General features: G+C 39.0%; 1 protein-coding gene across 4 annotated transcripts in view; it reads left to right on the top strand.

The window, feature by feature from the left end:
- Positions 1–14,643, top strand: part of ARSB (arylsulfatase B) — a 344,495-nt gene that overhangs the window by 1,262 nt on the left and 328,590 nt on the right. For all 4 annotated transcript variants that reach the window (XM_058275266.2, XM_058275258.2, XM_004449669.4 and 1 more), the window contains one exon: positions 13,254–13,440. In XM_058275266.2, the coding sequence (XP_058131249.1) occupies positions 13,254–13,440 (187 nt within the window). The remainder of the gene's footprint in view (positions 1–13,253; positions 13,441–14,643) is intronic.

The following is a 14,643-nucleotide window of genomic DNA, read 5'->3' as shown; positions in this document are numbered from 1 at the left end:
TTTGCATAGTGCACTATTGTTTTAATTCTTGTAACAGCCCATGAGGTATAACTGATGTTTTAAAAATTCCCCCTTTCATTTGAAAACATGTTAATAATCACACAGCTAGAAAGTGGTAAAGCTGGGTATTGTACCTTTCCTGCATCCTCCACTAGTCCTCTCAGACCTATCAAATTGGACCTTTTTTTTTTTTTTTTTGAGGTACCGGTGCCAGGGATTGAACCCGGTACTTCCTATGTGGGAAGTCGGTGCTCAACTACTGAGCTACACCAGCTTCTGTGAGTTGGTTTTTGCGTTTGTTTCTTTGTTTTTTGGAAGTATCAGGTATCTAACTCTGACCTATTACTTGGGAAGCAGGTTCCTCAACTACTTGTGCTACATCCACTCTCCTGGACTTTTTTTTTTCTAGACCTGAATAAGGTTGAAAACTGTATAACATCGTCATATGAATATGACCATATTAAATCCAGTGAGTACTGTCCCAGAACATGTGCCTGTCTGCATATGTAGCTCTTGTTTATTCAACAAGTATTTGAGGCCTTACTGTGCTACACATAAGGCATGCTCACAAGTGTGTGTTCTTGTAGCCTTTCAGATCAACCCTGCCTGTCTACATCAAAGAGAGAATATGGGAGTCCTGAGATCAAGAAAAGAGAGGGTTCACTGGAAAAAAAGATTTGAAGACTTTTTGGTTTCTAAAGAGAAAAAATAGCATTTTATTCTGGGATCGACCAGTAACCAGAGTTTGATATGGGGATAAAAGGATGGCTACCTTCACAATCAGCCCTGAGGACGCTGCTCCTAAGTACAAGTGTTGACCTTGGCCCCTAAGTCTAAACAGGAATCTCTACTCTAATGCACATTTCACCTGGACACTTCCTAAGCGTAAAGGAGCATGAGAGTAAGAAAGGGAAAGGAGGGAAGGCAAGGTCTACTCCCAAGGTTCTGCATTTGCTCTGAAGTAACAGAACTGAACTCAGATTAAAAAAGAACGGGAGGGCCATTTTTCTTCTGATTTCCTCTTTGCCCTCACCAGCAGACTTGAGAAGGAAAGCAAATACCACACTTTCAAAAACCGGTTCATGTAATTGACTACTTTTGTTGCCCACATCCTCTCCCTGAAGTCACCAACATTCAAGCTGGGAGGAAAACGCTGGAATTTAGAATACCCTGTAGTTAAGAAGTGAAGGCAGGATTGTGTAGGAGCTGGGCAGCCCAGGAACAGTTTAGAGACCTGTCAGGGCAGCAGACTCTTAAAGCAGGCTGGCCTTCCCAGATATTTTGCTTTCTCTCACTGTCCCCTCATTTTATTCTGCTACAGTTCAAGAGATTTAATTAGAAATTACCTTGGGTTTAGCAAGCCTCCTCTTTTTAAGGAGTAAATATTTCTGAGAGTGTTAATGAACCTGGTTGTCCTCAGATATTATATGCAGGCACTGTTCTGAGTATTTTAAATGTATTACTCATTTAATTCTCAAATCCTAAAATAGGTGGGACTATTATCATCCCTGTTTTTAAAATGAGAAAGTCAAGTAAAAGGTTTTCTTACACTGAAAGAGTATAAGAAACTTGTCCAAGGTCACAGGGCTAGTGGAGCCAGGATTTGAACCATGCAGTGTTGCTTCAGAGTTGGCACTTATAGCCACTACACTATATTGCCTACTTAGAATTAAAAAATATATTATCTTAAGAGCTGCTTAATATTCCCCTGGATTTTTGGATTTGGGTTGCCCCTAAACAAGTCCATTTAAAAAAATTAACCCATCATATTTCTCAGTTAGGAATTGCCTGTATTAAGAAAAAGGACAATAGGTAGAGAGGTTTTATTTCTGAAGGAGTCACTTATTATGCATGGCTTTAGACAACAAATCAAGAAAATTGTTGATTATTTCAAAATTAAAGAATTAGTCATATTTGTGAATTTTGGCAATCGTGCTTTAAGTTTATGTTAAAGATCCCTTTCCTATAATAGTCTAACTTTAGATTAGAAAACAAAAGCATACAGTGATAATAAATAAATAAATAAATAATAAATAAATAAATGCCTTGACTGACTGCTTGAGCTTTGTACTCCCAAGAAATCCTGAATTTTAATTTTTCAGGTCATAGAAGTATGAGTAAAGAGGACTGTGGTGAGGCATTATGAGATATGAGTTTCAGTCTGTTCTGTCAGACCCTGACCTAGATGACCGTCATTTTCCTCTTCTCTGAACTATGAGAGTTGAACTGAATGCTAAGGCTTTTTCTGTCTATAAAATCTTTTTGATTCTACGGCTCCTTGTACATTAGGGCAAGTTTCTATCTTGGCAAAGGCACATTATCATAACCAATCACCCCCTCTACTGGTAGGAAGAGAGATTGACCTTGACCACGCTGTGCCTTTTAGGTCGTATAGTGTACTTACTCCACTGCTAGGAACTTTCTTAAAACAGGAAAGTGAACTCAACCTTTTATAGTAACACATTTAACTGTTCAGAGTCCTCATGTGTGACCCTTTTAGAACCTGTGTGCTTTGATGAAAAATGCATACAGCTTGACAGGGACAGGGGAAGGAAGCTGGTCAGTCGTGTGTGACTGGCTTGAAATGATGTAAGTAGATATTGATCAATGCAGGAACTAGAATTCAGGTCTCTGCACACTGAGGCTAGCGTTCTTTCCACAGCCCCATGATTCATTCATGCATTAATTTTTTTAAATTAAAAAATAAAAACAGCACTCACACACTCCCTAGAAACCTGCCCCTGTGCCAGCTGCCCTCCATTAAGCAACTTAAACAAGTAACCTTTCCTTATTATATTTTCTAAAGCGTTTTCTCAACATTATAGTTTCAACCACATACCCAACAATCTCCCATGTTCACCTGCTCTCCCCAATCCTCCCCCCAATTCCTAGGACCATCTGACCCATCCTCCCAACCCTAGCCCCCCTCATTTTCTTAAATTTTTTTCTTGAATCTATAATTGTGTTTTTTGAATAGGAAATACATTCACATGGTTCAAAATTAAAAAGTTATGAAAGAATTTACTTTGAAAATCTGCCTCCCATTTCATTCCTCAGCTACTCAGTTCTTTACCTGTGAGGCAAATAATGGCATTGGTTTTGTTTTTATCCTTCCAAAGGTATTTTCTGCATATGCAAGTATATATGTATATTTTATTCCCTTCTTTTCTGTTTATACAAATGGTAGCATACTCTTCACTCTGTTTTGCACCTTGTGAATTTTTAAGTTAACATTTGAAATCATTCTATCTGCTTACATACAGATTATTCTGGTTAATTTTTTTATTGAGGCAAAATTCAGTTTAGCAATTTTAAAGTGTACAGTTCAGTGACTTTTTAGTACATTCACAATATTGTGCAATCCACACCACTATCTAATTCTAGAACATTTTCATAACACCCCAAAAGAAACTGTATCCGTTAAACATCGACTCAGCCATCTCCCTTCCCCTAGCAAATCAGCTTTCTATATCTATGGAGTTCCCTATTCTGGATATTACAAACAGATAGAATCCATATGTTTTCATATCTAAGAAACTGTTGTCTAATCCAAGGTTACCAAGATTAACATTGTTTTAGCTGTTACATTTTGGTTTTTGAACCATTTTGAATTAATTTTTGTGTATGTTGTGAAGTAGGAGTCAATTTCGTTCTTTCACATGTGGATATCCAGTTGTCCCACAATAATCTGTTGAAAGGACTTTTTTTTCCAATTGAATGGTTTAACATTTTTGTTGAAAATCATTTGACCATGGACACAGTATTACTTCTGGACTCTCAATTCAATCCCGTTTTTCTTTATATCTGTCCTTATGTCAGCACCACACTTTTGGATTACTGTAACTTTTTGTTAGTTTTTGTTTTTAAAGATTTATTTTTTATTTCTCTCCCTTCCCCTCTCCCCCCGCTCCCCCCATTGTCTGCTCTTTGTGTTTATTCACTGTGAGTTCTTCTGTGTCTGCTTGCATTCTTGTCAGTGGCACCTGGAATCTATGTCTCTTTTTTGTTGTGTCTAGCTGCGTCAGCTCTCCGTGTGTGGGGCGCCACTCCTGGGCAGGCTGTGCTTTTTTCGCACGGGGTGGCTCTCCTTACGGCGTGCACTCCTTGCACATGGGCTCCCCTATGCAGGGGAACCCCTATGTGGCACAGCTCTTCGTGGGCATCAGCACTGCTCATGGGCCAGCTCATCACACAGGTCAGGAGGCCCTGGGTTTGAACCCTGGACCTCCCATGTGGTAGGTGGGCACTCTGTCAGTTGAGCCAAATCTGCTTCCCTTGTGTTAGGTTTTGAGATTGGGAATTGTGAGTCCTCCAGCTTTGTTCTGTTTGTTTGGGGTTTTTTTCCAAGATTTTTTTGGCTATTATGGGTACCTTGTATTTTCATATGAATTTTAGGATCAACTTGTTGATTTCTGTGAAAAAAGGTTATTGGAATTGTGATAAGGATTGAATCTGCAGATCACTTTGAGGAGTATTTGCATCTTAATAGTATTAAGTCTCCAACCCATGTACATGGGATGTCTTTTCATTTATTTAGATCCTTTTCAATTCTCTCAACAATTTTTTGTAGGTGTACAAGTCTTTTACGTCATTGGTTAATGTTATTCCTAAATATTTTATTCTTTTTGACTTTATTGTAAATGGAATTTATTTTTTAATTTCATTTTCGAATTTGTTCATTGCTAGTGTATGGAAATACAACAAATTTTTGTATATTGACCTTGCATCCTATAAACCTGCCACACTCATTTCTTGAATAATGTTTTTTTGTTTTGGTAGGTTCTTTAGGTTTTTCTATATACAATATCATATCTTCTGCAAATTGAGAATGTTTTGCTTCTTTCAAATCTGAATGCCTTTTATTTCTTTTTCTTGCCTAATTGTCCTGGTTAGGACTGCTAGTACAATGTTGAATAGAAGTGGCAAGAGCAGACATCCATGTTATTGTTCCTGATCTTAGGAGGAAAGCTTTCAATCTATTACCATTAACCATGATACATTTATTCATTCTTTTGTTGCTCATTTATTGAGCAAGTATTTGTGACAGACATTGTACTAGGCTCTGGGGATTAGAGTAGTAAACAAAGAAGAAAAGTAATTTGCTCTCCTGGTGCTTAAAATCTGGTAGGGGAGGTGAAATAAACAAAAATGGATAAATAAAATGAATTCATATGCTAAACATTGGGAAGAAATTAAAGCCGGGTAGAGTGATAGTGACTCAGAAAGGTGTCTCTTAAGTTGAGGCGTGAATGTAGAGAAGGAGGTAGCCATGAAAAGATCCTGGGAAAGAAAGTTTAACTCAGTATGGAGGAGCAACAAAAGCAAAGGCCCTGAGGCTGGAGTGAATTTGTTCTAAGAACCTGGAGAAGGCCAGTGTGACTGGAGATGAGTGAAAGGGGTGGGAGAAGCATGTGATGAGTCAGAGAGGGAAGCAGGGTCTCCCTGCATTAATGCTGCCTGTTCACGATAAAATATTAAAATTTCAACTTTTCTCATAGCAATGTTACATTTAGGGCTATTATATACTAAAGAATGTTTCTGATCTAGAAATATTCTGAATGTGTTTCTTTTAAGAAACTACTGTAAAATGCCATGTGGTATTCTTTGCATATATATAATTCCAGTTAGAATTTAATTTCATATTTGTCCTTTTTTTTAATTTTAAGAGTAAGCTTGTTTAAATTTGTCTCCAGGAAATAACATTTATAAGTTTCAATATAAAAGATTTTAAAAGGGATATATAGTAAAATACATATATATATATATATCTTTTTCACCCTGTCTCTTGGCTCCCCTTTCCCCTATGTACTCCTCTTTATTAGTTTCTTGCTATTCTCCAGAGACATTTTATATATAAAAGCAAAAAGAGCTTATATTCATTTCCCCTGTTTAAAATCTTAAGTTAAAAAAAAATTAATTAAAAAATCCTTTTAGCTCTTCTACTAGAATTTGTATATTGCTTTTAGTTCAAAAAGAAGACTTGAAAATACTAATTTTCCATATTCTTACAAATTGGCTTTTACAAGTCCAAATATTTGTTCTATGCCTGTATTCCCTTAGCCAAACTTGCACATTTAAGTGTGGTTTTTGGTTCTAGGATTTGACTTCTCCATTAAATTGTTTGCAATCGAATATACCTGGTGTAGAGTGGCCCTTGATACTGAACAATGAACAATGTGAATGAATGTGCTGAGCACTTAAACACAGGAGCATTTCCTTGAAGAGCTCACGGTCTAACTGCTTAGGATTGACAAGTAGTCTCTAGTTCCATTGTTTCTTTTTTAAGAAATTAAAAAGATGAAGGGGTAGTAAAAGTGGTAGGGCCTTATGAAAACAATTCCTTTTGGGGGAAAAAGTAAAGAAAGATAACTTTGGTACTCAACTGGGAGCGTTCTTACCTAGGAGACTGAGGGCCTCCTCCACCAGAACTCTATAAACTGTGGCAGAGAAGAGAAACAATGAAAGATGACTCCACAGTTTCATCCTTAAGGGACCCAAGTCACAATTTTTCTTATGTGATAACAGACACTTCCAAGGCTTTTTACTGACCCCTGAAGCAGGACCTTGTGCAGGAAATACAGCAAGGACGCTGTAATGGAGCATCTCACATCATTTTTTACTTTCCCAAGTTTTCTTCAAGAATGTAAGCTGGCAGAACCCATGGCGGCAGGCAGAATAGGGACTTGCCTACTGTGCAAGGAAAGAGGAAGGAATTCTGCCTGAGGGTACCCTCACCCCTGCTTCTTTTTTTTTTTTTAAGATTTATTATTTTTTAATTTATTTCTCTCCCCACCCCACCCCCCCCAAGTTGTCTGCTCTCTTTGTCCATTTGCTGTGTGTTCTTCTGTGACCGCTTCTATCCTTATCAGCGGCACTGGAATCTGTGTTTCTTTTTGTTGTGTCAGCTCTCTGTGTGGGTGGCGCCATTCTTGGGCAGGCTGCACTTTCTTTCGCACTGGGCGGCTCTCCTTACGGGGTGCACTCCTTGCGCGTGGGGCTCCCCTACGTGGCACGGCACTCCTTGCGTGCAGCAGCACTGTGCTTAGGCCAGCTCCACACAGGTCAAGGACGCCTGGGGTTTGAACTTTGGACCTCCCATGTTGTAGGCAGATGCCCTATCTATTGGGCCAACTCCGCTTCTGCCAGACCTCCCATGTGGTAGACGGACACCCTATCCATTGGACCAAATCTGCTTCCCCCCTGCTTCTTTTCTACATTGTCCTTAACATGTTGCATCACCTCCCACGTGCTTATCCAAGCAGGAGAGAGGGATGGAAGAGATGGACAAAGGGATTGGGGAACGAATATGTGCAAACTGGGAGTGTTCATAGTACCGCCTGGCAAGGGCATCCAGAGCGAAGGATAAGAGGAGCATGTAGCCCAGGAGCTGTAGGTGCCTTCAAAGAGAAATCACTTGTTGGCCCTCTTCCTTTGCTCATTTAAGGGGAGAAAGAAGGGGTGCATTAGCTCCCCAGTGACAGGCAAGGTGGCCTCCAACAAAAATACATCAGTCTCCACTTCAGAAAAGCTTGCAGATGAATGCTCCAGTGGGTTTTTTGATTTTGCTAAACCCAAGTGTCTTTCCCAAGTCTAGCCAGGGCCGGGAGGCATTTTTCCAGAAGGGCAGGGGGAGCTTGGAGTCTTATACTACGAATAATGAAGATATTTTAAGGAAACCTTTCCTTTTTTTTTTTTTTTTTTTTTTTTACAAATTTTGCTTCCCAAGTAATTGGAAATGAGGAATATGCTTGGGACTGAGTGGAATATGACCAGTTGACCTATGGAGTTTTGTTGTTTAACTTATGAGGTGTGTTACAATATTTCAAGAATCATTTTAGGGAAGTGGCTGTAACTCAAGTGGTTGAGCACCTGATTCCCGTGTACGAGGTCCCAGGTTTCAAACCCTGGTACCTCCTATCAAACAAACAAACAAACAAAACACCCAACTCTCATTAGGGAGCAGGTTAGCTCAGTGGTTTAGAGCCTGGTTCCCATGCACAAGGTCCTGGGTTCAATATGTGGTACCTCAAAAAAAAAAAAAAAAAAAAAAAAGAACCGCTTTGAGCATAAGTGCATAAGTGTTACTCTATGTTCTATTTATTTTTTGTTTTTGTTTCCTTAATCATATCACCTTACTAAAGATTTTTTTCCCCTCATCTTTCTTCATAGGTTCTTTCTCTTTCATTTCAGGCTTTCAGTTCAATTTGTAATTTAAACAGAGACAGGCACTGAAACAATTTCTGGCTTCTTCATTCCTTTTACAAATGGCATCCCTTTGGTAGATTTAGTCAGAGATTTGCATTCCTTACTAATCAACACCAAAATTAATAGACTCTTAAAACTGTCAGTGACACCAGCCAGTTCTGCGGGTTCTGTACTGAAGGGCCAGGCCAGATGGCAAACCCAGGCTCCTAACACACATAATGTGTGTTCTGTAGCTCTTGGCTCCAGCAGTGTGGGCAGCTGACTACTTAAGGGGAGGGCACAGGTTTTCCGCTATCCATTTGTTCTTCTGTGGGGTGTCTCCAGGAATAAACCCTAAGGTGGCATGAGTGGGACTTGACTGTGGTCCAAAACTGCAGTGTTCTGACAGAGCCATAGGCTAGAAATTCTGAACCCTGGTGGGCCACCAGCCTGCTGTGTGCTTGTGTTCCAGTCATGAAGCTGCCCTCTAGGCTTTCTGGTATGTAAGAAGGAAGAGTAGAGCTGCCCCTTTTCTAATTCCCAAGTACTGTAGCAGGAAGTGTTGCACAAATACATGTTATTGAGGGTATGAGCTCATTCAACATGCGTCAAACTGGCAGGACAGAACCTTCCTTCTGTTCAACTGGACATTATCTCATGACTATTGAGGTTAGGAGAGAAATAACATTTATTGTCATGTGCAGCAGTGGTTTACCTATCCCCTAGGACAGTTTATTATAATTGTAACCGAAATATTGTACTCTGCGCTCCCAAAGAGATAAATACATAGATTACCTGGACTTTCTTGGGGGGGGGGGGCAGGTTGTAAGAGGTTCTGGTGTGGGAACCACCCTCTTCCCAGCCCCAAGTTGGTTTTTCTCTTTTAAGCTGGTGAAGCTATACCGTTGATACTTTCTGGGAGGAGAGGAAAGAATAACCCACAAGATCAAATAAATTGCTGTGTGCAAGAAAATAATGAAAACAATAACTTCTCATCAATTATCTCACAGAAGAAAACCAGGGACAAGTCGGTTCTCTCAGAGTGCTTTGCAGACCCTTTGCTTTGTAGAGGGAATCTTAGGAGAAGTTGTTTAGGAGAGAGGATTTGGTTCAATGAAGAAGAGACAGCCACACATAGTAGATAGGGAGGTAAACCCTTTGAACTTTTATGTATTTTATGAAAGGACCTTCTGCATTCACACATGTTCTCTGAACATTGAAAATGGCTGTTACAAAGTAATTGTATTAGATTCTGTTGTGTTTACATGCTCGTGGAGGAAATTTAGCATTCTTATTTTTTTCTACCGGTGTCCTGGTTAGATATATTTTCCTGCTCTCCCAAGCATGGTGTGGCTCACTTGTTCAGTGTTAAGCTAAAGTGCTGGGTTGGAACCAGCTGGGCATTTGCCTGTTTACTGCTCCTCTACACATTACAGCTTCCTTACTTCGAATAATGTTTAAACAGACCAAAAACATGTTTTTGGCAGTCACCCAGAATTTGGCTTCCGCTTCCCCAGTAATGTCATAAAAATGCTCTGTCAAATAAATTCTCAGGGACTGAAAAGAACAAATTCCCTGCTCCATATGATTGTAGATAATGGAGGCAGGATTCAGCTGACCACCTGGCTTGGGGCCCATGGCTTAGGAAAACCAAATCGCAGAGTGTCCCTTGGCAGTGCTTTCTAGCGGATCAGAGTTAATTCTTTGCATGTGATGGATGAGCTTTCCATTTTTAAAAATTTGCACACAGGATTTATCTCCACTGGGTCTTTTGGGTTCCATAAAATATTATCTTTATATTGACTTATCTTGCTCTCTTGCCAATTAGTTTACAATATGAAGTTTTTGGTTTTCTGTTGAGTAAATGTCTGGGGTTAACCATGGAAAGAACCTTTCTTGAATTTGGGGCTATATATTTACATCTGTTTTTTAGTTAAAAGGGATGTGTTTCAGCCTGGATATTGTAACATTCTGTATCATTCAGGGTCCCAGCTAGAAACAGATGGCACATTCAAATTACGATAAATTAAGGAGGGTTCATTCACAAAGGGACTATTTTAAAAGGTGTAAACCACAGGGCAGTGACCCAGTGGAGCTGTTACTACCACAGGAAAGAAAGGAGTGGTACCAGAGCCCAGACGGAGAGAGCTGGGTGGAGAAGGCTGCCTTTAGAGTGACCTTCAGTATAGAGACACAGCTGAGTCCAGGTCGTTCACTCTCATCTGCCAGGGCTCCACGTTGGCTGAACCCAGTCAAAAGACACAGGATTTGGTCCATGTAGATCAGCCTTGTAGGACAGAGAAGGCAGAGAATGGATTAACACTTATCCCAATGTGGATGCCCAATTATTTCTAGGAGAGGCACAAAAAAATCTCAATAGAAAACTTTAGCTTTTTAAACAGCTTCTTATTGAGGTATAATTGACATACAGTAAACTGTACATATTTAAAGTATACAATGTGATAAGTTTTGACAGATGTATATACCCGTGAAATCATCATCACCTTGAAGATAGTGAATTTATCCATCACTCCCAAAATAAAATCACTTAATTTAACATTTAAGATATTCTATATGGTCCTTGCATGAAGAGCTAGCATGAAAACAGGCAGAAACAGGTACACCTCCAAAAGTGTTGGGTTTGGAAAGACACACAAAAATAAAATTCAAGATGATGTCAACATTTATCAGAGTCCAATGTAACAGTAGCTTATAATTAATTAGGAAGAAAATAGTAAATTTCAAAGTTTTTTTTTTTGTTTATTTCTCTTTGTTTATGCCCAACTGTTGGGGAAAAAAATCCAGACAAAAAAATCTGTGAATCTGTGTGGTCTGATTGGTCAGTATTGAAGTCTGAGAAAGGCAGCAATAAATAAGATTTTTCGCCATCCAGAACTGTAGATTGGCAGTTGCAATGTACATTTTATGTGATGGTCATACGCATGACAATGCCCTCCTGGGGCTGGCCCAGGCGTGGGTGCATGCTCTCTAACACTCGCCTGTTCTCTCTCAAGAAAGCACATTGAAATGCAGGTGAGAGAGTGATGTGTTATGGATAACATTGCTTTCAGTTTCTACCACCACAACTGAGTTTTCAGTACGAGCTTGGTATTTGATGGTATATCAGTAATTCTCCAAACAACCTCAGGAGGTAGATATTATTATTATCCTTCCTTTGTAGATGAACCTAAATTACTGAATTTATTGAAATTAGTGAGTTACTAAAGTTATTGCTCAAGGTTTCAAAGCTAGTTAAGTGCTAGAGCTGGGATTTAATTCCCTGAGCTTTATGCTATTCTGCTTTAAATTATAAAGCAAGTCAGTCATTTGCAACGCACTTGAACGGTTATTAGTAACAAGTTGCTGGCTACTCACCTCAAAGCTGATGGAGGCCCCAGGGAGCCGTGGCCTGGGTTGAGAACTGACACTTCCAATTCAAGGCCCCAGAGTCCCTCCCCTTTGCTCTAGAGGAATCTAGGGAAAGCTGGTGCCCAGGGCACAGTCGAATATGAGCCCCAAGCTCCACTTTATTCCAAGATTGCCCTTTTGGCTAAGCAAGGACAAGGGGTGGGTCAAGTTTTAGGGAAGGGAGGGACTAGGCAGGCAGGGAGAGAGGCCCCCTGGGCTAAGGCGGGAGGGAGAGGGACACCCTGTGTGCACCAGTGCACCAGCAGGGGGTGCTGTGGGTCCATCAGCACAAGTGCTTGCCCTGAGGGCCTCACTGGCTGCCAGGCTGACCCTCAGACTCGCCCGAGACCTTATTCAGGTCTCAGAACCTTTGCACTTTTTATTTCTTACGTTTAGTTTGTTCTTTCCCAGGTTTTTGCAAGTCTCACTCATTATTCAGGTTACTGCTAAAATATCTCCTCAGAAAAACTTTCTCTTGCCCTCTCTGAAGTATCACCTCTATCACTATCTCCCTTTCCTACTCCATTTTTCTTCATGGCAACTATTTTTATTGGCATTATATCACCAATTCTCAAAGTTTTTCGTCTTAGGACCTCTTTACATTCTTAAAAATTATTGAGGACCCTAAAGAGCTTCCATTTATGTGGGTTATACCTATCAATATTTACTGTATTAGAAATTAAAACTAAGTAATTTCAGAATATCTTTATTCATTGAAAAGCAGCAATTTAATAAACATACAGGTTAATATAACATGAAAAATTGTATTTTCTGAAACAAAAAATGAAGGGAGAAGAGTGACATCATTTTACATTTTCGCAAGTCTCTTTTTAATAGAAGATAGTTTTATTGTTACTTTTGCCTCTGTATCAGTCTGCTGCAATGTGTTGTTTCGGTTGAAGTTTATGAAAAAAAATAATCTAGCCTCACACAGATTTGTGGTTAGCAGAGGGAAGAATATTTTTAATAGCCTTTTCATTTAACAGTGGATATTGTTTTAATATTATACCAAAACTCAACAAGTGGTTGTTTCTTAAAGGTTATTGTATGGCTCTTGTACAAGAGGCATGTGTGTGGAATACTCCCAATCCGTTTGGCTTACCCACAGAAGGAGAATTTTATTCCTTGAAATTTTAGGTTCTTTTATTCCAAAGAAAATTTTAGTAACTCTCTTTTGAGATTACGGTTTATATGAAGTAGAATAAGAAATAGAAATCATTGGTTTTATTTGACTGTTAAATACCCCTTTAAAATATCTTGCAAGATAACAGAAGCTGCTTCTAATCAAACACCTATTTCTGTACATGCAAGGATTAGAACACTTTCTTGATAGATCCATACCTCATGTTATTGCTACTTTTTTGAAGTAGGAAGTGAAACTGAAGTTAGTGGTTTTTTAACATAGTGCTTTGGTAAATATTTCTTGAAAATATCTTATGTTTATTAGAATGCAACTATTCATTTTTCAAGCCCTGTTTATGTCCATCACCTCATTTGATTAAGGGAGTAAACTGCCTTCAGAAATATCTTAAACCATTATAGGAACTATAGTTAAACATCCAAGTCTACAGGTATGACCAATAAATTAGGCAGCCCCTTTATCTGCTTGTTCAGAATGTTTCAACATCATTAATCCATACTTTTATGTTCATCTCTTTAAGATCCATACGGGTTTACAGCACCAAATAATTTGGCCTTGTCAGCCCAACTGTATTCCTCTGGATGAAAAACTCCTGCCCCAGCTTCTAAAAGAAGCAGGCTATACTACCCACATGGTCGGAAAATGGCACCTGGGAATGTACCGGAAAGAATGCCTTCCAACCCACCGAGGATTTGATACCTACTTTGGTAATGAAAATGCACATTTTCTTTACGACTCAGACTAACTGCAGCCATCTCGTAAAGCACAACTGTAAGGAAATGAAATAACTGGAAACTTGAACACAGAATGAATCAGTCAGCATCACAGTGGGGCCATTCTATAACATTGCCTCCATAAACGTGGCTCTGTGCTCAGTGCATGGTGGTAGGCAGTGACCTTTGCCAGGGTACTAAATGCCACCTTGGACCTTGCCTCCTCATTGGAGACCATTCTACTCTCAGAGAACCGTGTTATCAAAAGGGAGTATAGATTGATATATATTTTTCAATTCCAGGCAAAATCCAATGTTAGATCGTTTGTCCCACAAAGATTCAGTATGTATATATTTTTTCCTGTGGACTATATTCAGACTTTTTTTTTCTGGGGGTGGTCGGTGATGACTATTCTATTGGCATCTTTTTCTCCATCTGTGAGATCTATTTATGAAATCACTAAGTTGGGAAAGAAAGATTAAATAATAAAATGGGGAGGGTATATAACAAATGATCATATGAGGATAATAGGAAATAATACAAAGTATTTTATGGATTTGATAGTCCTATAAAAATAAACATGAAACTTAAAGTTTGTTTTTAAAATTTGCTCTCCTTAAACCTGTTATGAACTGTCTTAACAACACATTTATCTTACCAGCAGCTATATATCTTTCTGACAATTTCTTTTTATATTGAGCTATCTTTCTGTCTAGCTATTTAGCTACCTACTAACCTCCCATCTATCTCTTCATTTGCTTACAACCTGCCATGTCCACAAAGGAACATATATTAAAAGTTTAAAAAGAGTAATAAAAAATTAGTATAAATTTATTAGAATGGTGAATAGAAAAAGAAAGAATAGTTACCAAATTACAAAAGAAAGAAAGAAAGTGAGAGAAAGAGAGAAAGAGAGGAGGGAGGGAGGGAGGAAGGAAGGAAGAAGGGAAGGAAACCACAAAAACTGCTTGGCTCTAGGCAGAATACACATTCAAGTCACACATTTCTTAGCAAAAAAAAAAAAAAGGCTATAAGAGTCACATTATACATAAGATAAATGGAAACCAGATGTTTAGGAAGTGTAAAGCATTTTCTGGCTCTTAGATGTAAGAGAAATTTCTTCTTTTGGGTCCCTTTAAAGGTGAGGTGGACAGAATCCTTACAAACATCGTTTTAGTAATAAAATAGTGGTCTTCT

Source organism: Dasypus novemcinctus, chromosome 2, assembly GCF_030445035.2.
Source record: "Dasypus novemcinctus isolate mDasNov1 chromosome 2, mDasNov1.1.hap2, whole genome shotgun sequence".
In the NCBI taxonomy this organism is placed as follows: Eukaryota; Metazoa; Chordata; class Mammalia; order Cingulata; family Dasypodidae; genus Dasypus; species Dasypus novemcinctus.
This window is presented reverse-complemented; position numbering and strand designations above follow the sequence as displayed.